The sequence below is a fragment of the Synchiropus splendidus genome, chromosome 3, assembly GCF_027744825.2.
Source record: "Synchiropus splendidus isolate RoL2022-P1 chromosome 3, RoL_Sspl_1.0, whole genome shotgun sequence".
NCBI classification, from domain to species: Eukaryota; Metazoa; Chordata; class Actinopteri; order Syngnathiformes; family Callionymidae; genus Synchiropus; species Synchiropus splendidus.
Window position 1 is genome coordinate 32,157,771 of NC_071336.1, and position 25,199 is coordinate 32,182,969.

Sequence of the window (25,199 nt, forward strand, 5' to 3'; positions counted from 1 at the left end):
TTTTATCTCTGATTTTCAATGGCACATTTTAGAATTTCTCATATCATATCTAATGCTATTATCTCTATCATTCTCATGGTACAACACCTTAATACCATGCATTTGCAGCTATTTTAATAATGTATAATAAAAGAAAAAATTCGACAATAACAATTACGGGTCTGATTTCTTCCGTTTTCATATTTACTTTATTTCATTTCAAGAAATCCTACTTAACTTCAGTGACTCATCTTCTGCTCTAACAGAATCCACTTGTTTTAAACCCTCTGAATTGTTCCTCTATTCTAGACTGAAATTCTAGGACAACAAAATGCAACAATGCCTCTCCGATATTTGACTTAGACTCTTGCAGATCGAGACAAGAAGCTCATCGCTGGAGGTCGTCTGGTTGGATGACAGCGGCTGAGCGTTATTAAAGTTTCCCTTCAGCTGGAAATGGACACAGAACAGCGTACGGGTTGCCATGACAACAGTGACACACGGTGGTGGTGGTGATGATGGTGACAGAGGCGGCTATGGAAGAAAAGGAAAATTAAAAAGAGAGGTGACGGGGGGGTCACAGAGGGGCTAGCTTCATGAGAAGAGAGAAGACGCTAACGCCAGAGAGTGGTGCGCGAGGAAAACCACACCTGCGCTGCTAACCTTCAGGAATGTAAATCTATTGACAGACCTGAGCTAGAATTTAGCACATCTCAGGAAAAAGAGCATGAATTTGAGCAAGCTCATTAGCATTAGCCATGTTAGCAGGCATGCTAGCCTTCTGTACTTTTGACTACTTCAGTCGTCTTAATCAGCTTGTATCACTATCTAAATAAATGATTGTAAACTACCCGTTTTTTAAGTAAAAACATTCATGTTATGATACTTTTAAGTAAATCTTAGCACTTCAGCTACATTGTACATTTGTAAATAAACTGGCAGTTTATTTAATGTTAGCATTCTAGCTGTAAAGGCTAAGACGGCTAACTCGAGGATTAAATCTGTCAAGAAAGTGATCAGTTTAAAGCTAACGTTGTTGTCATGGCGCGATGCGGTGGCGCTCTGAGAACAGCCTAAGATCAGTGGGTGTTGACCGAGCCCCCCTATACACCCCGGACAATACAGATGAGGTGAGAATGTGCGGGTGCGACTGGAGGAACCATACCATGCTATCTCTCCTGCCGGGCAGCTTGCGAGACAGTGAGGAGAGACAGCGACAGCCTTTCAGACAGTAACACCGGCCTGCGACAGGTACGTTCTGACACACAACCCGCCGCTGCGGCGGGGGGGACCCTCGACTGTACCGTGTAGCTGCTCCCACATCCCAGCGCTCTACTGGCTTTAAAAGACCTGCGGGTTCCTGCAGACTAGGCAGCTACACTGCGGGCAACAGTCCTCCTTCTTCCTACAGTTCCAGCTGTCCATCATGGACATTATAGAGTCCATCAGTGACATCACGGCGTGATAGACTCCGCCCACTTGGCCTGTGTCAAGATCAGTATGTGTGAATGGTGGGAAAGCCTTTAGGACACCCGACAGAGCCTCACTAGAGACAGAGGAATCAGAGGTCGCCTTTCACTGGAAAAACATCTCTGTGCTCAAGAACATGGCGCATTAGTCAGAAGAGCAGGAGGAGCAGAGGAGAGGCGCAGCGCTGGCCTGAACCCCCTGAACCCAGACTGGCTCAAGAGTACAAGGTTAGTCAACACAGGCAATTCATGTACAATAATACTATCATTTCATTTCCTTCATGAATTTATTGTTTGCAGTTTGCAACCAATTGTTGCATGTCTGCAACGCTTTCCTTAGATTATTGTTTGCACTTTCCTTTTTTCTGACCTACTTTTCTGACCTTATATTTCGGTATTTTGCTCTGGTAACAGCAAAAATACTTTGCTACGTTGATATAAGAAAGGATCTATTAAAGGGGCCCTATAATGTTCGTCCAAGCATTTTCTACACTAAGATGAAACAACGTTCATCCATTTCCGCGAAATGAACTTGACATAATTTAAAAAAAATCGACACAATATGCTCTGTTTTGCAGATTCTGTTTGCCTTCATCATTAGTCCTGATGTCACGAAAGCTAGAAGGATCGTGGGATTGGCGGCACACTGTGCCGTATAAACAGCACAACTGAGGGACCTGATGTGGCAACTTTTTAACCAAGATGAAGAAGGATGTTTTTGGCCGAGCAGGAGAGGAACGTGTATTTGCCTTTTGAACGGTGGACACTTGTGCGAATATGACAGTGCGTTGCAGGTTTTGCATCGAAACTGAGGCCTAGTCCCAGACCTGTTCCAACAATCCCTCAAGGATCTAAACACCAATGTGTTAGCATGGTTAACAGTTCAGCGTCCAATAAAGACACACAAGAAAAGATACAAATAGTGACTCAGAAAAGTTTACGTTTTGAAAAAATGTTATGCAGAAAACGAGAAAGAAGAAGGCAACTACAATAACCTCATCCTCTGCGACCTTAGTGAGTGCTGCCGTGTTTCACGAGACTGAAACGTGTGTAGCTTATTCAGCAACAAGTATTTGCTTCTAACTCTTGGAAAAACCTGTTGGAAACTTTACTGGCGGCCATTTTTAACTTGTTCTATCCATCTTTAAGGAGCACACTGAGCGAGGCAGCCACTTTGGAAACTTAGTTCATAGTTCAATAAAATAAAAATTCATTTTGTTGCCAAGACTGGCATGTCAAGTTCAATTACTGGGAAAAGAAATAACTCAATAGGGCCCCTTCAATCAGAATAAAATAAACACAACATTGACAGGTTTAAAAACAGAGGCGAACTTCGACCTATTAAGTATATATTATCTATCTAATATTAGTTTTGTTCCTGACCTCACATAAAGGCAGCAGTAGTAAATATAAACACTTCCAAGAGAATCCAGTCATGGTTACTCCTCCTGACCACTAGAGGTCAGTGTCAACTGTACATTACACAGTCTTTTTTAAATGTATTGTGTGTAATATTGCAGAGTGAAGTCATGTTTAAAAATATGTTAAGGTCCGTCTAAATGCAATACTACTGATGCCCATGAGAGGTCAGTGTCACAACAACACAGCTGAGGTTCAGAGGGTTCGTGTTTCAGTCAGTTCTGAGAAGGAAAGAATTTTGAGAGCAAAATGAAGAAGCCCAACAATTTATCACTCAGATGCGGATAAATTGCCGGCCGAAACCCCAGACAGGAGGTGAGAACCGTGGTTCACCACCGTCTGACAGTCGCGGCCTGAGAAGCAGAGGGCAAAGGTCAGGAGAGGAAGCAGCAGCGACATAGTTGTCTGTTAGTAGGAGGAGGCTGCGCCTGGAAGCAGGCGGCCGCCACCCGGCGGCTCGCTCTGCTGACGGCGGCGCGTTACCTGATACTTCGCCCTGCGACGTGCCCGTGCGCCCAATGTTGGTGAGCAGGTGGTCGATGTTGGGGACCGGCTGAGACTCCACTGCGCTCTCGTCGTGGGACACCGTCTGCAAGACACAGACACAGAACCCAGGTTGATCTAAAGTCCGACTTGTTCTTGAGGGACCATCTCGAGACTCACCACTGGGTCACCGTTGCTCTCGTCGGTGAAAAACCAGTCGTACTGCAACAAGATCACATGGGCACACGTCAGATGACTGGGTCATTTCTAGGTGGACGAGTGGGGGATTACGTTCTGAATCAGCGTCTCCACGATCTTGTACTGGTCCGGCATGTGCGTCACCATGTGGGTCATGTTGTCCTCGGTGGTCCGCACCAGGGTGGGCCCGAACACGATGGCCAGGTTCCTGGGCTCCATCTGAAACAACGTCGTCTTTTCAAAAGAACCATCAAACCTGGACTCGTTTCCCATGAGGCCAGAGGAGGATGGACGCACCTTGTTCTTCTCTGAGTTCTCTGCCACGGTCTTGAGGTGGGCCGACAGGAACTTGAGGGTCTCGTAGTGATGGTCCGGCAGCTCGTGGAGCTGGAAGGAGCCTGAGCATTAAAGGTCCACGCAGGACCACCAAATGTGTGGAGCGGAGGAAACTCACCAGCCTCTTCAGGACCTTCAGCCGCTCCACTGGCTCCTCCACTCGGTTGGCCTCGATGAACTCCGTGTACTTATCTGCAGCAACACACTCGTCATTAGGGCGCACTGGCCTGCAGTTTCACAAGTCTCCACTTGATGTCGACAAAACAACGTACCGTTAGTGAACAACGGCTCCGGGAGCTTTCTGAAGAAGGACTTCAGTAAACTGCTGATGACGTTCAGGTCCCTCCATTTCTGCTCTCATGAAAAGGTTTAGTCAAATATTGTATGAATTATGTAGAGCTGTTATTATCGTCAGGCTGGGCAAACTAAAGTGGAATTTGGAATGTCATGTATCGTAATTTAGTAACGTAAATACATGCAATGTTCAAATGATAATAAATAAAATGCAAAATACATTCATATCTGTTTTTAAGGGATTTTATTTTTTATAATGTAAAGTATAACTTGAATCATTCAAGATGTATTTTACATAGATTTTTTTGAATAACTTTTTTTTTATTTTGAAATCACAATTCCAAAGTTATTCTCTGGTACCTGCATCAGTCATTTCACTGCCATTTACATTTTAAGATTTTCAATTGCACTCTATAGTAGAATAATATAACAAACAATATTGCATACTTTTAAATAAATAATTATTTTGCACTAATTATAATATTGCTATTTTAAATTGTCTTTGTAAATTGAATTCAATTAAAGCTAAAAAAGCTTTAAGGTGTTTCCATTATTTTGTCCAACCCCTGTCCATTCACGACATTCTACATCCACTACCTTCAACAGATACAGATGTGACAAAGTGTCTGGTAAGAAGTGTAAGAAGGCAAGAAGTGAAATGCTCACGTCGTCCTGGACGTCGATGTCGTTCATGCCCTTGTTGTTCAGCTCCTCCTGCATGTTGGAGATGGCGGCGTTGTTTCCAGGAACTCGGTAGATCCCTGTGTACTCCAGTCCACGCTCCTCCACCAGTTTACAACAGACCTCCACGATCAGAGGAACAAACTGGAAGAGAAACATGGACACCTTCAGCCCTCCACTCGCTGACGCCGTGCCTGTGGCTTTTCTCCGAACACTCCGGTTTCCTCCACACCGGAGAAAGTGAGTACGAGTACCTTGTTGGTCTGAGCGGGAGGACAGTCGTCCAGCCGGACGCCGAAGGTGACTCCCGGCGCCGGCTTCTTCTCGAAGGGCTTCCTCATCAGTCCTGGGATTCCTTTCCTCCACGTGCCTTTGTCCTTGGGCGGGCTGGTGTCGTCTGCAGACAGAGGACCGGGTCAGGAAATCGAAGCAGGTCTGAACCCGTGGCCCTGATGTGTCGGCGGCTCACCCTTGTGCACGCTCTTCCGCTCCTGCTCCGGCCGGGGCGAGTGCTGGTTGGGAGTCTTCCCTTCTCCTTTCCCTCCCAGCAGCGTCTGGCGGATGCTGAGCGACTGGCGAGAAGCTCTGGGCGAGGGCTCCGTCTTGCTCCCAGACGGACTGATGGACATGGGAACACAAGGCCAGCTCTTTAGCACCAGACCCCAACTGAGAGCCCCGAGCCTCCGCCTCACCTCATCAGAGTGTTGTACTCCTTGATCTTGCGGCTGATGAGGTCATGGCTGGTGAAGGCTGCGTTCTAAAAAAAGACAAAAGATGATGGTTAGGACCAGGACCCGGCCTCACTCCGTCTTTCTGGGTCGTAACAGATCTTTATGTAACTGGCTGCTCTCAGGTGTCGCAGGTCACGACTCAGGAATGTCGTCAGCTTGTCACGGACCGGAGGAAACTCCAGCTCTGGTTTCTGCTCCCTGTGCTGTCAACGGTCAAACTACAGGCCAACAAATGTACGGCGTCAATGAGGGGGACTCTGCTTTCCCTGCCCGAGGGCCTCCGTGACGGCAGGTCTGGCCCTGCTCCGCTTATATCAATATGAAATGATGTGAAAATTATTTTTGCTCACTAAGAAGTCATCCTTTAAACTGTCCTATTTCTAATAGATGTATTTAATTTGCAAACATCACTAAATAAATGTCATTTTTTGAATGAAGTTTACATTATTTTTAACCGCCTCATTATATTTATACATATTTTTTACTTATAAAATAATACTTGCCACACTAGCATCTGCGATTTTATTTGCTTCAACACAAAAAAGTTGCATTTGTTATTTAAAAAAAATTATATTTAATATTTTTATAATAAAGAACTTACATTTAAATGTTGTATGATGTATGTATTCTTTCTCAGATTATTTTTTCCTTATAATATTTTCCCCATAAATCCTTTTTTTTAAGTAGGAAATAGTGATTTGATAATTTAATAAATGTACTACATACTTGAATGATATATATCTTTTTCTTCTCCACACTAAAATGAGTTTTAATAGATTTATAAAATGTTAATCTTTTTCTTCTCGCTTTTATGTAATATATCACACACACTCATTCACATATTGAGGCCAATTATTTCTTAAAAGCGTTTGTTATTTGTTTTCAGTTATAGCGACTAGATTTACAAATAACTTGTTCAGGCAATATACATTTTTAAAGTGGACTTTAATATTATTTTTTGTTCACCATAAGCTCATCTTTGAACTTATTAGGTTCACACTGAATGTATTGTACACACAATGATTTAAACCCAGATTTTTCCATAATGCTTTAGCGTATTTACATTCCACTTTCCCATTTTCACATTTATTGTTTTACATTTACAAGAATATTTTCCGACTATATCACAATAGGTTTCAGTGTTTCTCAGAAAAGACTACACCTTTTGTTTTCATTTTAATTCAAAGATCAGATTCAGTTTTTTGTATTACGCCTTCTTTCTTTGACTATTTTTCTTATATTTGTGCTTCACTTACCTGTACTTCTTATACATAGAAAAGGCAGTGAATATTTTCATGTATCAGAGTGAAAACCTTTGTAATCTTTATTTGTCAAATAGTAGGAATAATAATTAAAACTTTTTATTGTGATGAATGCTGTTGTATTGATTATTTGACTTACTATATCTCCTGACACGAAATTTGCAATATTTATATTGAGCCTAACTTTTAAAAACTTAGTATTCATATTGAAAAAACATTACGACTGTATCTGTCATTCATTTACGTATTTAAATTAGTTTTAAAAACCTGAATTGCCTCCACCTGAAGTGAAGATTTGTAAACAAACATCTCATGACAGCTCTGCTTCACATGTGGTCTCGTATTAGAGCCAAGTTTGTTAAATATTAATGAAGTGCTGACTCATTACCAGCAGCAGCACCAGACGGCTCAGCTACTGTGATGTCCCATGAAGTAAAGAAATAAACATTGAACAATGGAGTGATGAAGTGACAGTGGGTCTCTGACCCTCCGTGTAGCTCTCACCTCCTCGTCCAGGCTGCTGGTCTCCTGGATGACCCTGATCCACGACAGCATGTCCTCGCGGTCCTCGGCCTGGAACAGGTACTCGCAGTCGGAGGTGGTGAGGCGCAGCACGTTCTTCCTCTTGGTGTCACTGTAGGAGATGTCGATGAGGCAGGCCTTCACGCTGATGGGCATGGGCTCGTCGATGGTGTGGCAGTTGGCGTGGGCTTGACCCTCCTTGCGGTCTTTGTACAGACACAGGTAGTGACCCCTGAGCACGGCGTACATCTGCTTCCAGGTGCGTATCCCGCCTCCGACGCGCTGCAAAAGTGGGTCAGAGCGTCGCCGTGAGTTGGTCGGAACAAAGACGGAGGATTTAGCAGTAATGTGCGGTGGAGTCGGGATCTGCTGTGGATTAAACTGGAGAACCGGAGATGGACTGGAAGATCCGGCGGGTCGAGGACGGACAAATGTAAGCGATATGTCCCAGAGAACAGGGTGACCCAGTCGGAACAGAAGGTCACATGATGCTCTAGTTCACTGCTGAATTATTGGGATATACAATGAGGTCACATGATCTGGTGCTGGGATCCGGGCCAGGAAGTGACCAGAAGACAACAAAATGAACTCATCCAGTTGGCTGGTTCACATTCACACTGACACACCAGATTCCTTCTTTGTTCTGGAAGGTCCTCTTATGAATCAAGACAAATCATGATCAGACCAAGTGAGAGTCGTCCGCCTCACCTTTCCCTTCTCTGTGTTGAGCTGCTTGAAGTGTAGAAATCCTTCTTTGATGGCGTCACAGAACACGTCTGAGGAAGAGTCTCTCCTGGAGCCAGAGTCTTCCGAAGAGCGGTCCACAGCCTGCGCAGAGACGTGGGGCCAAACCTCAGTCAAATGCGGAGGTTTAGGAGCAAGAGCACGTCTGCATTTGAAAACCTTCAGTCTTACCTTTCTCAGACCTTTGAGACCTGGAATCAGAGACCTCCTGGCGGGGAGAAATCAGAAATGAAATGTGAGTGTGTGTATTCTTGTACGTCTCCCTTTGTGAGGACGTTTTTGGGAAGTGAGATTTTGCCTGGTCCGCACTTCATAACTGGGTTATTATAGTTAGATCTGAGCTTGAAATGGTTACGTTTACGCATTTGTTTTGGATGGTTCAGTTTAGAGTGAGAAGGTGGGGGGACGCATTATGTGTCCTCACAAAGACAGAACTACAAGGATGCGAGTGTGTACCCTGCGTAGCCATAGTTGTGGGGACATATTTTTGGAAACACACCTACTTGTGAGGACATTTTGCTTTAAGCATCCATTTGAGGATTAAAACCATTATAATTGAGGTCCCATGTCAGTATATTGTACGTCACTGTGTGTGTGTGTGTGTGTGTGTCCTATTAACATGTCAGGTTTTTTTTCAGAGTTTGTGTTTTTGTCCAGTCTCTGTGTCTATTTTTGTTTGTGTGTGATTGTTTTGTGTCTCACTCAGATTGTGTTTGTCTTTTTTCTGTGTGTTTGCTTGTGCTCTTCCATTTGTGCGCTTCATGTCTGGTTGTATGTTTGTGCTCCTCTCATTGTTTGTACACAAACTCTTCTCTCTCCATGCTTGTTTATTTCTCGGCTCGTTTTCCATCTCTAAGTGTGCATCTTTGTGTATCCATACATGCTTGGAGTTCTTGACTATCATCTCTAAACTTCTCAGACTAGGCCGTGTTTGTTTTTACAGGGAAGGTGGAGCAAACCTAGGTGTTTCCAAAACATTGCCCTTGAAACCGTCACCATTGGTTTGGGGCGGTGAAGACTCACCCTCTGCTCTGCTCTCTGTAGTTGTCCAGCCCTTCATCATAAGACTTGGACCGCTCAGTCTTCGTACCAGAGTCGGACTCGATGATGGTGAGACGTAAAGAGTCTGTCAGGAAAAAAAAGGTTAAAGAACAGGCTTCTGCTTCGGCCACTCGTGCTGAACATACCTTGGTCATGTGACATCTGTCTGCGCATCAGTGGGGACGGAGACGGAGGGCTCGGGGGGATGGTGGTGATGACTGGCGCCACGGAGATCAGCGAGGAGGCGGGAATGTTGGAGCTGTCCTGGTCGATGCTGGGGCTGGACGGTTCATCTGCACATTTAAAATCCAAATGAGCAAAATCACCTACTGAATTATATTTTGTTTTTGTGAGAATAAATCCTTGACAGTGGTGCTAAGAAACGTTTGAAATTCCTCAACACAGGATCGCAAGGCTGGGGAGCGATCCACCGAGCACGACGAGTATAAAATGGCTATCTTGAAAACAACTCATAAAAAGTCATCGGGTCATTAAAGTGCTGTCGTATATTCTCAAACAGAAGCATCTGATCGGGGAAGATAACACGCCTTTCAACCCGGATATCACAATCATATCAGAATATTACACAACAATGTGATGCAACAGAAAGTCTCTTTAACTGAGCTAATGTTTCACCTTCAGGCTCAGACACACTCTCTTCATCAGAAACTGTTTATGACTCGGACAGACGGGAATAAAATCCTGCTGAGGTCAGATGGCCCCAGTCAGTCCAGACCTTTAAAGGTGCAACCCGACAATGGAGTCACTCCCACTGACTGATCGATTCACGCGTCAGTGTTTGTTCAACCTTCATGTCTCGCCCTTAGAGTTATTATCAGGGTCACACAATGCGTAATCGCGATCATCAAATATACCCCATCGTACAAAGATGTCATAACATAACAACACTGCGGGCATCATTGTGTAGTTACAACAAAACATTTGCCTTCATCATTGTTACGAATGCGAGGGGAGGATGGGGAGTTACAGGTGGATCACTGCAGCGTCATGAGGTCTGTGGTGGTGAGTCGTCCGGGAGAGACTTGAACCGTTGCAACTCTGAATCGAGAGTATTGACAGGACATTTCCAACTAGAAGGATCTAATCTATAACTATAACTTATCTATAAAATTTGTCGTCATAACAGCTTTTTTTCAAATCTTAACTAGATAATTCTGTTTAACATAAGATTTAATAATAAAAAAAAAGTATCCTGAAGACATGGCAGCTTTCACTTTGCTGTCATGGTCACAACTGTTTACAAGTCACGGAAACCCTGTATCTGCCACGTTTTGTTGCCAGGTTATACAACAGTGACTGTTGTTCCACCTGGAGGAATGTCCAAAATGACTTGTGTAAGAAACCTTGCTGTTGTCGCTGAAAGTGATTCATCCAATAAGCATCAGCCGCTATAAATAGTCACACTCTAACGTTTCACTTTGTGTTCCAAACTAGTCCAAAACTGGTGATGGACACAAAAAGAGAAGTAGGTGGCGCTGACGTGAACCCCTGCAGGCTCAAGCACAGACCCTCAAAGGCTGCAGACAAGCCAACAAAAGAGGCGTTCAGGTTCGCTGACAACACGTGGGGAGAGAATGAGAGCAGACTGATGAATGTGCGGACCAATTTCAGAAGTCAGAAGTCGATGCTTAGTACAGGGAAATGGAGACTTTACGTATTAAATCTGTAGCTTCTCAGTTTTGCGGTTTTTAAACAACAGCATTATGTCTTTTTGTGGATGAATTGGGTTGAGATGTAGGTCGTTGTTCCGGGTCATAATGGGTCTGAGAAACTTTGTTTTACAAGGTCATTGATCAAACAAAACAACAAGCAAACCACGCGTTCTTGATGATCATCAGCGAGAGCCCAAACAAACTCTGCCTTCAAGTAACAATTCCAACTTTAGTCTAAAATGTGATACAAAATTAAACATGCCGACGTGCAGTGAGCCAAAGATTTGGTTTGGAATCCAACACCTCCAGTTTATAATCACCCACAGAGAAGAACTGACAGCCTCTTTTTGGTTTACTCGGCCAACTGTGACGCTATTTCCAGCAGCAGTTGGGGAATATCTGGCAGCAGGCACTGCGAGTATTGTTTGGGATTTCACTACTAAATTGAATTAAAGCAAACTGCTGCAGGAATGTTCCCTCTCTGAGTGTTATGTCACAGTGCAGCAGGACGACGGGTTCGGTTTCTGCTGCAGCATGGCTCCGAACAGAGGAGGGATACATGAGACACAGTGGAGAGGTGAGTGTGTGTGTGTGACAGAGAGTTACCATGTGTCTAACCTTCTCACCAAATAATGAACCTTTTGTTTTCATGCAGATTGTTGCGAAAACCTTAACTTAATATGAAACTGGATTTGAGGGCAAATTATTTTGGGGCGTTCTTCGCTTGACTACGAAGAAAGAAAACCAACATAGGAAAGAAAAATATCACATTTATCATTGAGAAATGGGACACTTATAGGAATATCAGGAATATAGGAATATTATGGGACATGAGAAAAAAATAGATTGGTAGTGGAAATACAATGCTAATAAAATATATAACAAAATAGATATATTCTTTTACGATTAAATTGAAAAGGGGACAAAGTAGACCAACTCATTCAAGACGACCTTTTTTTTTTTTTTTTTTTTGCCTTTTGTCCAAGGCTGCAGTCATCATAAAGAGTGCCAGAATTCCCTCATCCAGAAACTTCCTCCATGAGACATTGTCTTTCAGTTGTGTCCTGGGTCTGCTCTGGGTTGAACAGCTCACTAGAGAGGTATCTGTCTTCTTACAATAAAGAGGTGAGGCGGTTTTGCTTTGAGTGTCCCTCAAATTGCCGCGCTTCTTATCCTATCAGTAACCCTAACTACGGTTTTCAGACTGAGAAAAAAATGATGCTCCACAAAAAACTGATATTTCAAGAAGAGGATTTACCAAAGCAAAAGGACACCCGAGAGGACAGGTCATGTGCATCAACAGTATGAACATGTTGGGCAAATAATGGAAGAAAACAGCAACAATGGAAAGAAACCTTACCTATGAATGGAATGGAGTCCAAAGAATCGTCCAAGTGCTTGGTCCCCGATTTGCGACGGGAATCCCCCAACCTCCTCACGTGTGTCTCCCTGCAGTTGTCATGGGTAGTCCAGCAAGACACTTGGTCTACAGAGCCAGCCTTAACCAAAGGCGGTGTCTTTTGGCTGTCATTCACCGCTTGGACGTATGACGGAGGGCGAACGCGGATTGGTCCTGAGTGTTTGTCCCGTCTCAGGACCACCACTGTTGCATCGGGCCCTTCAACACCGTCAACGAGGCCACCGTTAGTCCTTAAAGGGGTATTGCAGCAACCAGTGTCTTTTGGCTTTTGGGCGATGGCTCCAGTAGAAGAAGTGCTCGGTTTTTGTGACGTTAACTTGGATGGAACAGAACAAGAGGAAGACCGGGCCGCCAACCCTGTCTCTAATCTACATTCCAGTTTCAGACTGTCAGCTCTGTTCCTCAGCTGTAAATGCAGAGGTGAAGAGTAGCCCAGATGGTTGCCGATAATGTTTGTTCTTTGGTCTCTTAACAAGTCTATGGTTCTTGAGGAACATAAGGCAGGTGACTGGTCCAAGATGGAGTTTTTGACAGGCAGGCGAGACGGCCTCATGATGACCCCATCTGCCCTCGGCGATAGAGGGTCTGCTAAACCCTTAGAAATCACTGGAGATGTTAAAGCTGTGCTGGAAACACTGTTTCCTAGATCACTCCTGTTCTGATGAGGTAAAACTCGCGTACCTTGCCTACTGGCTTTTGCTTCCTCTCCTCGACTGATCATAAGTTTGTCATCAAACCCTCCGCTATCTCCGGAGGTCATCCCATGTGGCTCTGCCGGCTGCTGGCCCAGGTAGTCACACGATTTTGCCCGAGGTCTCGAGAGCCCTTTTGGGCTAGAGAATGGCAGAGCATCCTGGGACGCACTCCGAGGCCAGTTTCTGGTTAGCTTTGTCTTTTCAGCACTTCCTCCAAGCCTCTCCTGAGACACACTTCGTGAACGGTTTATTAATACACTGTCCTTGCTGCTGGCCTCCACCCCATGATCATTCGATGTGCTTTTTCGTCGGAATTGCGTGCCCAATAGCCCTCTTTGACAAGAGCTGAGCGGAGGTGGTGTGCGTTGTTGACTATAGGCAGAGCCAGAATTAGCAGCAGCGCGCAAACTGTCTAAGCGTTCCTGGATGGTGCGGCAGCCATAGGTGTGGAGCCTCTTGGAGTCTATGTAGTCCTTGTATGTAGTGTAGGTCCTCCAGTCAATGTTCTGGTGCGGTGATGTGGTCTGTGCTGTTTGGGTTGGGGAGTAGTGGTTGCTGTTGGGAGAATTGGCGGTGGAAAGTGTGTCCGGAGAAGCGACGGTGGGAACCCCCCGCACTGGTGAGGAAATGGTGTATGGCAGGGTCTGAGAGGGTCTTGGACTTGTAGACTGAGAGAAAGTGGGTGTCTCTGTGGGACGGGAGGATGGGTGCTGCAACTGTGCTCCCCCAGGCACTGAGGAAATGATGGGTCTGGGTTTTACTACTCCAGAGTCTCCAACATGACAGGGCCGGTTCTCCTCAGTCCTATGGCTGGGTCCAGCCCGAGCCAACCGAGACCCCCTATCAACTGGATCAGTGGGTACGGGGATTGCCCTCACACTCTCATTAAAACACACGGACGTTTGGGATTTTGAAGTCTGTTGAGGTGAAAGGGAAGGCTGAACCGGGATCTCCACCCGGTAGCCCTTTTCAGTTGCTCGTCTCCCTGCCACCTGAACTGCTGCTCGGGCCACATCTCTGACAGCGGTGGGCTCTGACGTCTCAGCCATGCCCGTTCCTTTGACTTCTATGCGAGGGTAGCATATGGGAGGGGGCGCAGGGATGTTCTGAGCATTTCCGCTGTATGCCTCATTCCCTTTGAGGTATGCATCCTGGGAATATGCCTGCAAGAGATGACAGGACATTGCATCAGTTTGGCCCGGAGAAGGATTCACTGAATTAGATCACACCGAATCCTTCAACCAAAGTAATTTGACGAGACCTTGCAAGAGTCCAAGGCTCTGAGAAACCATAAAAACGCGTGACACTCCGTGCCTTGTTCTATTTATGGCTCCAAGCAGCTATCGATGTCTTTATTCCTCCGCTGAGAAACAAGATCAGTAGTCGCACTAAACAAACATCATCAATCAGAACAATGGGTAGATAGTATTGAGAAACTGAACTTTGTTTCGACCTGACATTAAACCTTCAGGAAAATAAAACGGACGCAGGCATAATAGAAAATCATTAAGAAAGGAGGGAAGGAGTTTCTGTATAACATTGTCTCAATGAAAACATTTAATCTTTGACTTGCAGAGAAGGCACCCTCGCAGCTTTCTTCATGAATCATTTCTTCTTACTCAGTTTTGTGGGCCCCATTCAATTTGCAATTTATATTTATTTTGTAACAAAAAAATTCTTTCAAACTGTCACTTTCTAATTTGCACTGTCCAAAAAACTCATTCAGCAGACGAAATCACATTTTTTTTTCCGGATAAACAAAGAGAGATTGTACCTCTCATAATGGTGTGTCACTGACGATGTTCTTATTGGCCCTATACAATCAGAGTTGGAACGGTAATAAGATGGACTTGTTTCCAGTGTGGTCTGGACTCCATCAGGGCTCAAATAATGTGGTTCTGACGGATGTCTCATCGGAATGATGGTTCAGTTCTTCAATGTCTGAGACCATAGTTCTCAGTATGGATCTGAAGTGGCATTGGAATTTTTTGAATTATTGGAATTTAATATTTTATTTTCTTTGAAATGTATTATTATTATTTATTTATTTATTTTTTCAGCGCATAATTCCAGATGCACCTCATTATAATGTGATGCCATAACCAAAACAACCATGATGAATGGAAAATTTAGGCTTAAAAAAGCTTCAGGTTAGAAGCACAAACAATGTTGTTCAGTGCTCTTTATACGGCAGAGCTTATATGCACAGATTCACTAACCCTAACCCTAACCCTTCACCGTAAATATGATCATTCTGATATCAAATATTCAACTATGATTAACCAAATGAATTCATTTATCCTAGATATCAGCTATTAGAAATAACACAAATAAATTCAGCTCCTTGCCTAAGAATGATTCTCACATTTTCACTGAATATGTTTCACCATAATATATTTTGAGGATCTACTCAGTCAAACAATAAAGTCTTCTTATATAAACTTAACATTTTCGTCCAAATGAGTTCAGACAAACTTTTTAGAAAAACCGTGGCTGTTAAATGTTTTTGTTTACAAAAACAAACAACCAAAAACAACTTGGTGTGAATGGCATCAACTGCAGTCCTGTATTGACAACAGTCTCTGTGGGCAGTGATGAGATTATCCCAAAAACAGACAGCGTCACTCCCTCACAGAAGCCGCTGATAAGCAGCAATAGGAATTTGGATGTTTTTTTAAATCAAGTCCAGTGACGAAGATCATTCAAAAGACGTGCGACTCATTAGAAATCTGAAGAGTTAAAAGAGTCAGGCAGCGGCAGACTGGAGCGGCTGGGTTCGACCCACCTTTGGTACCGGAGAGTGCGCCCGCAGGCAGGAGGAGAAGGTGAAGGAAGGTCGCCGGTGCTGCCTGCGCCGGACGATCACAGCTACTTCGATCAACATGGCCCCTGTGCTGTCAAAATCCATATCCGACTGCTCAACGACTAACTTCTTAGGACCTTCATGAACCTCCTGCGAAGGACGGCTCCAGAAATAACTCCCTGCTGTGAATTGATCTGGCCACATCCTCATCCCTCAGCAGCACTTGGGAAAATGAAAGGGAGAGAGTCTCTGCGCTGGACTTTAATCGATTGCTCCCTACCTTCGGTGTCGGGTTACGATTGCGCAAACACACTGCCAAGGGCCGCCCTGACGGGTCTGCCGGGGCGGCCCGGGATATAATCAGTCCCGGATTAGAACCTGATCAACTTGTCGATACAGTAAATCTGAGGACTCACTACGTCTCAGCATGAGGAAGTAATGATCATGACAGGGAGGAGTGCATGCAGGCTTGTCTAACCAAGACTTGCCCAGCAGTGATGCGATCACCCACTGCTCATCTATGACTGACCCCAAAGCCAGCAACAGACTTCACTGTCGAATATCAAAACCATAAACCACAGATGCGTCCATTCACAGTGGCCAAAACTTACAGAATACAGAAGCAGACTATGCCATTCGCATCCATGTACTCAATTGCGGCTGTGTATTGTGGGACTTAAGTGCTGTAAAATTTTGCACCAACTTAAAACACTGACTCTGCCAAGGAGCCGCAGCTGGCCCTCAAACTAGGCAAACTAAGCATTTGTTTCACCGTGTGTGTGTGTGTGTGTGTGTGTGTGTGTGTGTGTGTGTGTGTGTGTGCGGAAACTATACTTCAGTTCTTGGAAACACACCCTGTTGTGAGGACCGTGTGCTATTTGCTGTTATTTGTGGGGACCCTTTGCCCGACCCCACAGGGTTAAGCCTTAATTTAAGGATTAAAACTTCAAAACAACTGGGTCATTGTAATTCAATTTAAGTTTGGTTTTAAGGTCCTGGTTAAGGTAGCCATGTGTTTTTGATGGTTAGGTTTAGGGAGAGAGGCTGGGGAAAGTGAATATGAAAGTAAAAGAAATGGGTTTATGTGAGAACCATCTCTGGGCCATGATCCAATAACCTGAAATAGCGGGACAGTGAAGTGAAGAACAGAAAGGGTAGATTCCCATCTTACCAGAGCCGTGATATCTCGGGAAAACTGTCGTCCGGAGAAGCACAGAGAAGGAGAAAAGACAGATGAGAGTCAGGAAATCAGAGGTCAGAGGGACGAAGATATGGAGAGTGGGATGAAAATGAAAATCTTTCTAGGTTTTATGTCCACTAACCCTGTCACTCTCACCTGTTGCTCAGAACGCCCTCACCCCTTTGTCAAGCTTTTTCATCTCCATGATCCGTTCAGTCCTCACAAGTCCTTGATACTGATTTTATATTTTGATCGGGGTCAGCTGACTCCTGGACCTCCCTCAGGGTCAATGGCTTTCCAGAAACACTTTTATCAACCCCTATCTCAACTTCGATCAGGTGTTTCATCGTCCCTCCAGTAAACCACCACCACCAAATGTACACTTTTCAGTCTGGAAACAGAGATGATGCATTCAGGCACTGTGAGGAATGTAGCATGTTGCATGGCAAATCTCTACTGAAAGTAAATAGTTTCTATCTGTCTGAGGCGCTGACTGTGGTTCCCAGTCTGAAAACTGCAGGATGTTCTGTCCAGGATGGAGATGAGAATCTTGTTCATGGGTGAGGGATGATCAACAGATGCATATTGAGTCGCCATGACTGAATGAGCAAGGTGGTTAAAGAATGAGATTTCTCAGTAGACTCTCTATTAGAGATTGGAGCTGAGTCCTCTGTGAGAGACTCATAACAGAACCCATGCTCATCCACATAAGAGAAGCCAGTTAGGATGTCGGGTCAGGACGTGTCCCTGATGGGAGGAGGCCCAGGAGGCAGACCCAGAACACGCTGGAGAGCTGACCTCAGTGTTCCCTCAGAAGAGGGAAAGGGTTCTGGGGTGAAGTTAGACTTGGCCTCCTCACTACCCTGCGATTCATGTGAGCAGTAAAACCAGAGGGAAACAGTTCTGACAGAAAACTTGGGTCTCAAGTTCCTGGTTAATCAGTCAACAGACTTGACATGACCAGGAACTTTATCAGGTTGAGTGAATATTCAGAATTTCCAATTATTGCGACGGCACCTGAAGGCATCAGACCAGACCTTCTCCTGGAATATAGTGAGTCAGCTCTGAGAGCTGAACTGGGGGGCAGAGCTGTCCGGTAAATGAGAGCAAGAGATGAGAATATCTGAGAGCAAAATCCTTGAAACCAGAGAAAGAAAACTTCTCAAAGTGTCAAAGTGTGATGAATTATAGTGGAGGCAGATCCACATTGCCTTAGAAAGACACGTACATCCACAAATCCCAAAGGAATACATTCAGTAAATAAATTCCAAGATATCCTTGGGTATAAAAGTCCCTGTGTGTGATGACCTACTTTTCCTGGAACAAAAACTGTCACTAGAATTCTACAAAATTACAAATGACACAAAGCACCACCAAGTTTCCAAACACATCCTTGTGAGTCCTCCGACTGGTTCCAAAATGCCCCACGGCGAGTTAGCGTGGCTTCTGCTGATCTGTGGCCATGCTAGCTGGCTATGTTTGGAATTCAGCAGATCCTGCTTCAGACGGAACATTCCACAGAGTAAACAGAGATTTGGCAGGACGCGCTGATGAGCATGGAGCTCTCATGATGGAGAGGTAAAACTTGATTTCAACGTTGATGCTGGCGCTTCAGGAGCGAGCTACAAAACGGTCTGAAGCTTCGGCTGAGACGATGCACAGTTTCTGACCCTCTGGAGGGTAAATGGTTAATTTTGTCTGAGCAGAAGTTTTCAATGCCAAAATGCATATTTGTGAATGAACTCACCAGCTGCAGAATGTCTTCGTCCTTCGGCATCACACAGAGCTCCAGACAGGCATCGCTGCCGAGGAGAGAAGATGAATGATACAAACTGGAGCGGCAGATTAGTAATACTGGAAGTGATGGGAGTCGTAGTAGTCGAGGTGGCTACAGAGCTAGTTATTATGGCTATTATGTGATAGAGGTATGTATGTGGAAGTTGTAGTATTTGTTAGGGTTGTCAAAGTCAAAGCGGAGAGGTGGTCGTTCAACAGGCTAATTGTTCAAGTACTTGTTCTCGTGGTGACAGCAGTAGTGTTAACAGTTGTATTTAGTTATAGTATTATTATACATCTTATACATAAGATGCTGTACTATTCACAGTCGTGGTTGTACAGAATAACGGATTAGCGTAGTTAAAGAGGTTGTCAGAATTAGTAGTTATTCAAGTAGTTGACGTTTTAAAAGAAGCAGTCTTGGTATAATGTGCAGTCAGTAAATAGTGGGGTACTATTTGTAGTGGTAGGAGTCAAATTATATTTTCAATCGTAGTAGTCAGTCGTTGGAATGAAAGCTCCTATTGCATTTGTACAGTATGTTGGATACAAGCAGGAAAAGCAGCTGCTGCAGTCCTTCACATGGTAGACGTAATAGCTGTAGCTGTGTCCATATTTATAACATCTGACATTTCAGATGCAGTAGTAATCATAGTGGTAGTTGTGCAGAATGAGTGTAGTGGAAAAATAATAAGCAGTATCATTAGTCATCGTAGTCATTGTGCAAATTGTTGCAGTACTTGTACTATTAGTTGCGGTTTGGAATGTATAGGGCAATGCACTCATTGAAGTAGTTGTCATAGTAACATGTAATAGCACAGCAGCAGTAGTTGTGATGATGTGGTAGTCACTGTAGTACTGCTAGTCTTGGTAGTAGTCGTGGTTACACAAAATGACCCAGGAGTTTTATTTTTACTGAGTGAACTGTTTAATGTAATATTTATAGTCGTAGTAATAAAAGCTGCAGATACAGTACTTGTACTATTAATTGTAGATTGGCCTGCAGTAGGTATTTTAGTAGTACACGACAGTACAACTACTTCAGATAATCTCCGAAGTAGTGTTGGAAGACATATTGACTTGATTGTCACAACAGTAGTATTAGATGTGGATGTAGAAGGAGTACTTGTAATTTTTGTAGTTTCTTATTCGTAAAACTCAATGTACTACCAGTAGTAAAAGCAGTAGTATCCTAATAAAAGTAGAAGAAGTTACAGTCAGAGCAGTGGTTGCAACAGTAGTAAATCTAATTTCAGAGTTGTACACAACTTACTTTACACTTGTAGTGGTTTAGTCGTTGCGATACAGTACTTTAAGGAGTATACTAAAATCAGTATTAGTATGTAGATGTTGCAGTAGCAGGGGATGCGGGGCCAGCAGTTGTTGGGGTACAAGCAACATTGAGAGGAGTGGAACAACTGCCAGCACGGCAGTTCTTCGGCTGGGAGTCGTACCTGTTCTGGATCAGAGCGATGACCTGGGAGTAGGTCTTGCCGATGATGCTCTCTCCGTTCACCTTCACGATTCGATCCCCTGCAGAGAGTTAATGGCATCCTTGTAGTTCATCACCGACAGATCGCTGACACATTAACTCCGCTAACCGCTCCTCACACATGCGCAGGGCGGCTCAGCAGACGCCTAACAGAAGCTGCTCCCACTATAAACAGAATCCTGGTCTGATCATGACGGAGAGGAAAAAGGCTCCGGCATTCACCACCACATGTGTGGAGGGTCCAGCTGAGTCCCCATGACTGAACAGATGACCATCTAAAACTCAAATGTGGGGAGCAGAAATGCATCCCTGCTGCTCACCACTTCAGACAAATAAAGTCCTCTTTATATTCTGCAGAGAATATTCATGACCCTGATGATGCTTCACTTTCTGCTGACATATTTATGTACATTCCTACAGTGGCCACTAGTGGTGAGCAGTGCAGTTTCAACAACAAGAGCAAAGAGCAAAGAGCAAAGAGACACATGTTCTGCTTTCTGAGGTTTGAAATATACATCATCGTAGCGACCTCCAGTGGCCTGTCAAGTATGTCTTTCACCCCCTCTGCTAGTCTGAGGTCACACTCATCTCCACCATGCCTGCACGCTCTTCTTCACCTCCTCACACATCTGCGGATGAGGGACCCAAAATGTGACTGTTTTCACTTCCCTTACTTCTTTCATCTAATGTCAACCTTCTTTCAGTTTTTCACTGTATTCAATTTTAGTGATAAATTTTTCGTTCAAACATTTTCTTCCATCCAGTCGGAAATGAACATTTTGTCCATCACCAAATAGTTAAATGAGCTTTTTTTGTTTGATTTACCTGCATATTTTAACATCCAAATTATCAGAGTATTAGAGGGATAGTGAAGATTAAACATTTTTCTGTTTCTTTAAAAAAAACTGAAATTGTTTCATCCCATTTTGAATCATCTATCCGTCGAGGTTGTGGGGGCAGCAGCAGAATTAAAGAGACCCAAACTTCCCAGACTCCAGGTCTAATAGTGTCTCCTACACTGTAATGTTTTAAATATTTACAGGTCAAACGTGCCAAACATTAGTGCGGAATTAAACTGTAATTTAATCCAGGGGAGCTATCTTCTGTTTCAATAACCACTGTTCAAACTGTCCACACAAAGGGAAGTGAATAATCTGCCTACGACCAAATCTGAGGTTCAAGTTTTGGTCAGAAGCCTGCAGGATCTCTTCACAGAGCCACATCTACATGGAAGTCACATTTTAGGAACGATCTCATCTCCTCAGCTACTCAGCATTCGCTCCAAATTTAGCTAAGTATTTGTACAAGACGCTGTGGTTCAGAAACTCCCGTGATGGTGTTGATCAAACTCCTACAAAGAAGCCATCTGTTATTTTCTAACTCGTGTGTGTTTTGCCTGGCGGGAAACCAAGGAGTGGGAATACAAGCCGAGCAAAAGAGCCTGGCAGCCATGGCCACACGGGTCTGTGTGTGTACCTGTGCAGAGTCCAGCTCCGTGGGCGGGGCCACCTTCCTTCACTTGCTTGACAAAAATAGTATCCATCGGCTCCAGACGGTTCCGCTGTTTCCCTGGAAACAAGGGAGCACAGCACTTCAGTCACATGACAACCTCAGCACCAAACTGTAAGGTCAGTCAACTGCATTCAAGAAACAGTCATCAGTCATATCCTCGATATTTATGCATTAAAAAAATAAAAACAAGAAGATTCTAGGCATGTGCCAGGTGGATGTGGAGGTGGACGTAAAACACATCACTAGTGACATTTGTAATCAAATAAATGTTCTGTACAATACTGAAACGAAAGGAAAAACAAACTTCTTAAAAAATGGTAAAACCAAAAAGAAAATAAACATAATATAATATAAATAATATATAAAATATTTAGAATAAATAGAATACAATGAATAAATCAGGCAATTACTGCATTGAACAAAAAATAATTATTTTGTAGTTTAGAAAAGGCGAACGTTTAGAGTTCAGAAATATTGAATGAACACATTGAGGTATATATTTAAGTTTTAATTGCAAAGCCAAAACCCTATATTCAACCTGTATTCTATAATAATGACTCAATTCTCAGACATAAAATTATAGTTAAATATTTTTACATGATCTAGAAATATTTAAATACGCAAGCTGTAAATGCATAAAATAATTAGAACAGGATTACACACATAAAATAATATGAAGAGATAACATTCTAGTAGAAGTTTCATTGAATAAAAATCTGACAAAAAATATGATTTTAAATATTTTGAAATATGTTTTCGAAATATCGTTTATTTAAGGATTGAAAAGTAAAAATTGCATTGCACTACAAAAATTACGTTCAAAATATGAGACAGTAAATGCGAGAAGGAAGGAAGGAAGAAAAAAGGGAACTACAACATAAATAACGGAATGCTGTAGCGTGGCAGAAAGTCCACTAGACGGCAGTGGAATACACTTAGAATTTACATCGTGAAGAGCAACACATTTAGTATCTTGCTCCACCTTGCATCATCTCAGCTACAGTAAACAAACAAACTACTTATCTAGAAAATAAACTAGAAAATAAAAAATAAAAACATGACCTGTCATCAAAAAATATAATGAAAGCTCAATGAATAAAAACAAAAAGAATCTTGTTGTGAAAAAACTTTACTAAGGAATGAATAAACTAAATACACAAGTACAAAGCAAACATTGAAACAAATATACCGAGATTTAAAACATGGGTAAATAAACTCCTATACACTAGTGCTGCTGTTTGACAAAAATTCCCCATCATCATTTGGGGTTCACTGAGGTCACCTTCAGCCTGCTGTATTTCTGACAGTTGGGTCGATTGTTTGGGTTTTGGGTTGCAGTCCGGCCATGTTTTGTTTTGTTTATTGGATTTGACTTTGGCACCATCACCTAATCCCGCCCTCCCCCAAATTTGGCCGGTGCCGTTATGCAATTTGGAGAAGATTAGAGCTCGCGCTGATCCCATGATTGTTTTGTTGCTACAACCCAGAGTCCATGAGGCGAAGAGGCCTACGAACCTGGCGGTCTCAGACACACCGACGCAGTCAGGTGCACAAGTGTTCGCAGATGTCAACAGACGCAGCTGGAAACGTGTTTCTGTGTGTGAGCGACTTTTAATCTCAGATCCAACTCTGGATTCTGGAAGTCTCCCTGCAGCTGGATGAACGGGATTAAGAAGCTTTGGATGTTTTTAATGCTCCCAACTGTCTTAGTGAAGCATAAACCGCAGCGTGGATTAATAAAGTACATCAGCATCCTTTAAATGATGCTGGCTGTTCCAGAGTCACGGCCTGTTGAGCAGGACTCTCTGTCCCGGAGTGGTGTAAACAGATTAGAAACATTTGGTGCAAAAAACTCTCCAAATTGTTTTAGATTGAAATACTACGTACTCCTTTCATTTGAGGACAGGTCGCAGAGGCAGCAGCTGAAGCACAGAGGCCTGGACTCTCCTCTCTTCAGAAACCTCCTTCACCAGTCCTTGGCGAATACTGAGTTGTTTACAGCTTCACTGAGAGACATAATTTCTCAAGCATGTCCCGGGTCTGCCCATGGATCTCCACCTAGTCGCCCCATCTCACTATGGTAGTGTGCAGGAGACACGTGCAAGACACCAGAGCCACATCCGCTCGATTCTCTCCATGCAGAAGAGCGACTGCTGTACTACAAGCTTCACCCTGACAAAGCTTGTGAGAATAAATATCCACCATTAAATGGAGAGCTTTGTCTTTTAGCTCAGCTTTTATCGGCAACCAGACAGACCGAAACAGGTGAAAACAACGGTGCATGTTCAGTTCCTGTTATAGACACAAGACTCCACGGGGGAAAATTGAAGTGACACAAATGAAGAGACAAGTTGTGTGTTGATGCGCGACTATGGAATGTTGCTAAATGTAAACATCTGCATCACCAGCTATAAACCGCTTCACGGATAGTCGGCTTTAAGCGTCCTAATCTCGCAGTGGTCAGTGCATATTTGTGGTTTGGCAGCCGTCCCTGTCTGCGCAGCTGGACCTGGTTGTGTGGGCCGACTCCCCCTCTTTGTTTTGGGTTAGATAATGTTATTCTACAGCGGTCCGGGCAAGCTGCCCGCTCTCGTATTAACTCTGGAGCTGCGTCCCTCCTTTCTCTTCAGCGCCTCTCTGACTCACACCCAAAAATATGATTTATAGAACGGTATCTGCATTTACGATTACAAATTTGCTACATCAGCAGCTTTTATGAGTAAAAGTGTCGGCTATCAAGTTTGCACTTAGCAGTTGACACATGCACAACTAAGTCATTAACTCATTATCGTCCTGCTGGGAAAAACTACATTCACATTCCTTTCCTCAAATGCCGTAGACGTGACTGTCAAACCTCTGACGTAGAGCACAACCGCGCAAAAGCCATGTGAACCACCGGACCTGTCTTGTGTCAACAGACAACAGCAGCTCTACTTCAAGTCTCAGGCAGATGACTGACCCATCTCAAATGTTTTCCTTCTGAAGAGGGCTGAATGGAGGAAATGATTTGCAGAAAGAATAAGGGCAGTCAGAGACAAGAACAAGGGAATGACGAAGGAGAGAGAGAAGAACAAGGGAGAATAACAAGAGAAGGAAGAGAAGCATACAAAGGAGAACAAGCGAAAGCAGGAGGACAGAGAAAAATGAACAAAAGAAAGAAGCACAACAAGTGAAAGAAAAAGAACACAAACCGGACCTCCATCATAGGTAGAACTGCCATTGACAAGTAGAGACAAGGTAGTCATAATGTTTCTTAAAGATTGCCATTGTGGTCCAAACACCGAGCACCAACTTTTAGCAGACTAGACAACAAGCTCAAACCAACAGACGCAGAAACTTTGATCACAATGTCATCGAGCTATCGACCAGAGAACTCGAGAAGCCAGCAGGTCGAGTCCCGGTGAACGTGGGAGGGCCGCAGCCTCACACTCGCTTAGCATAAATCCACAAACTTGATCGTCCTTCAAAAGCACCGTGTGCTGGACCCTA

General features: G+C 43.8%; 1 protein-coding gene across 5 annotated transcripts in view; it reads right to left on the reverse strand.

Annotated features, from left to right (window-relative positions):
* The window catches only part of LOC128756479 (rho GTPase-activating protein 21-like), an 82,015-nt gene that overhangs the window by 5,243 nt on the left and 51,573 nt on the right, over window positions 1-25,199 (reverse strand). For 4 of the 5 annotated variants that reach the window (XM_053861029.1, XM_053861032.1, XM_053861033.1 and 1 more), the window contains 20 exons: window positions 21,675-21,767; window positions 20,161-20,239; window positions 18,678-18,732; window positions 16,922-16,945; window positions 12,193-14,110; window positions 9,306-9,452; window positions 9,142-9,244; window positions 8,290-8,326; window positions 8,083-8,202; window positions 7,357-7,656; window positions 5,552-5,616; window positions 5,329-5,477; window positions 5,114-5,256; window positions 4,845-5,003; window positions 4,157-4,235; window positions 4,003-4,076; window positions 3,846-3,935; window positions 3,642-3,767; window positions 3,531-3,572; window positions 3,351-3,456 (listed from right to left, as the gene is read on the reverse strand). In XM_053861029.1, coding sequence (XP_053717004.1) covers window positions 3,351-3,456; window positions 3,531-3,572; window positions 3,642-3,767; window positions 3,846-3,935; window positions 4,003-4,076; window positions 4,157-4,235; window positions 4,845-5,003; window positions 5,114-5,256; window positions 5,329-5,477; window positions 5,552-5,616; window positions 7,357-7,656; window positions 8,083-8,202; window positions 8,290-8,326; window positions 9,142-9,244; window positions 9,306-9,452; window positions 12,193-14,110; window positions 16,922-16,945; window positions 18,678-18,732; window positions 20,161-20,239; window positions 21,675-21,767 — 3,909 coding nt within the window. The remainder of the gene's footprint in view (window positions 1-3,350; window positions 3,457-3,530; window positions 3,573-3,641; window positions 3,768-3,845; window positions 3,936-4,002; window positions 4,077-4,156; window positions 4,236-4,844; window positions 5,004-5,113; window positions 5,257-5,328; window positions 5,478-5,551; window positions 5,617-7,356; window positions 7,657-8,082; window positions 8,203-8,289; window positions 8,327-9,141; window positions 9,245-9,305; window positions 9,453-12,192; window positions 14,111-16,921; window positions 16,946-18,677; window positions 18,733-20,160; window positions 20,240-21,674; window positions 21,768-25,199) is intronic. The other variant, XM_053861030.1, reaches the window with a different exon arrangement.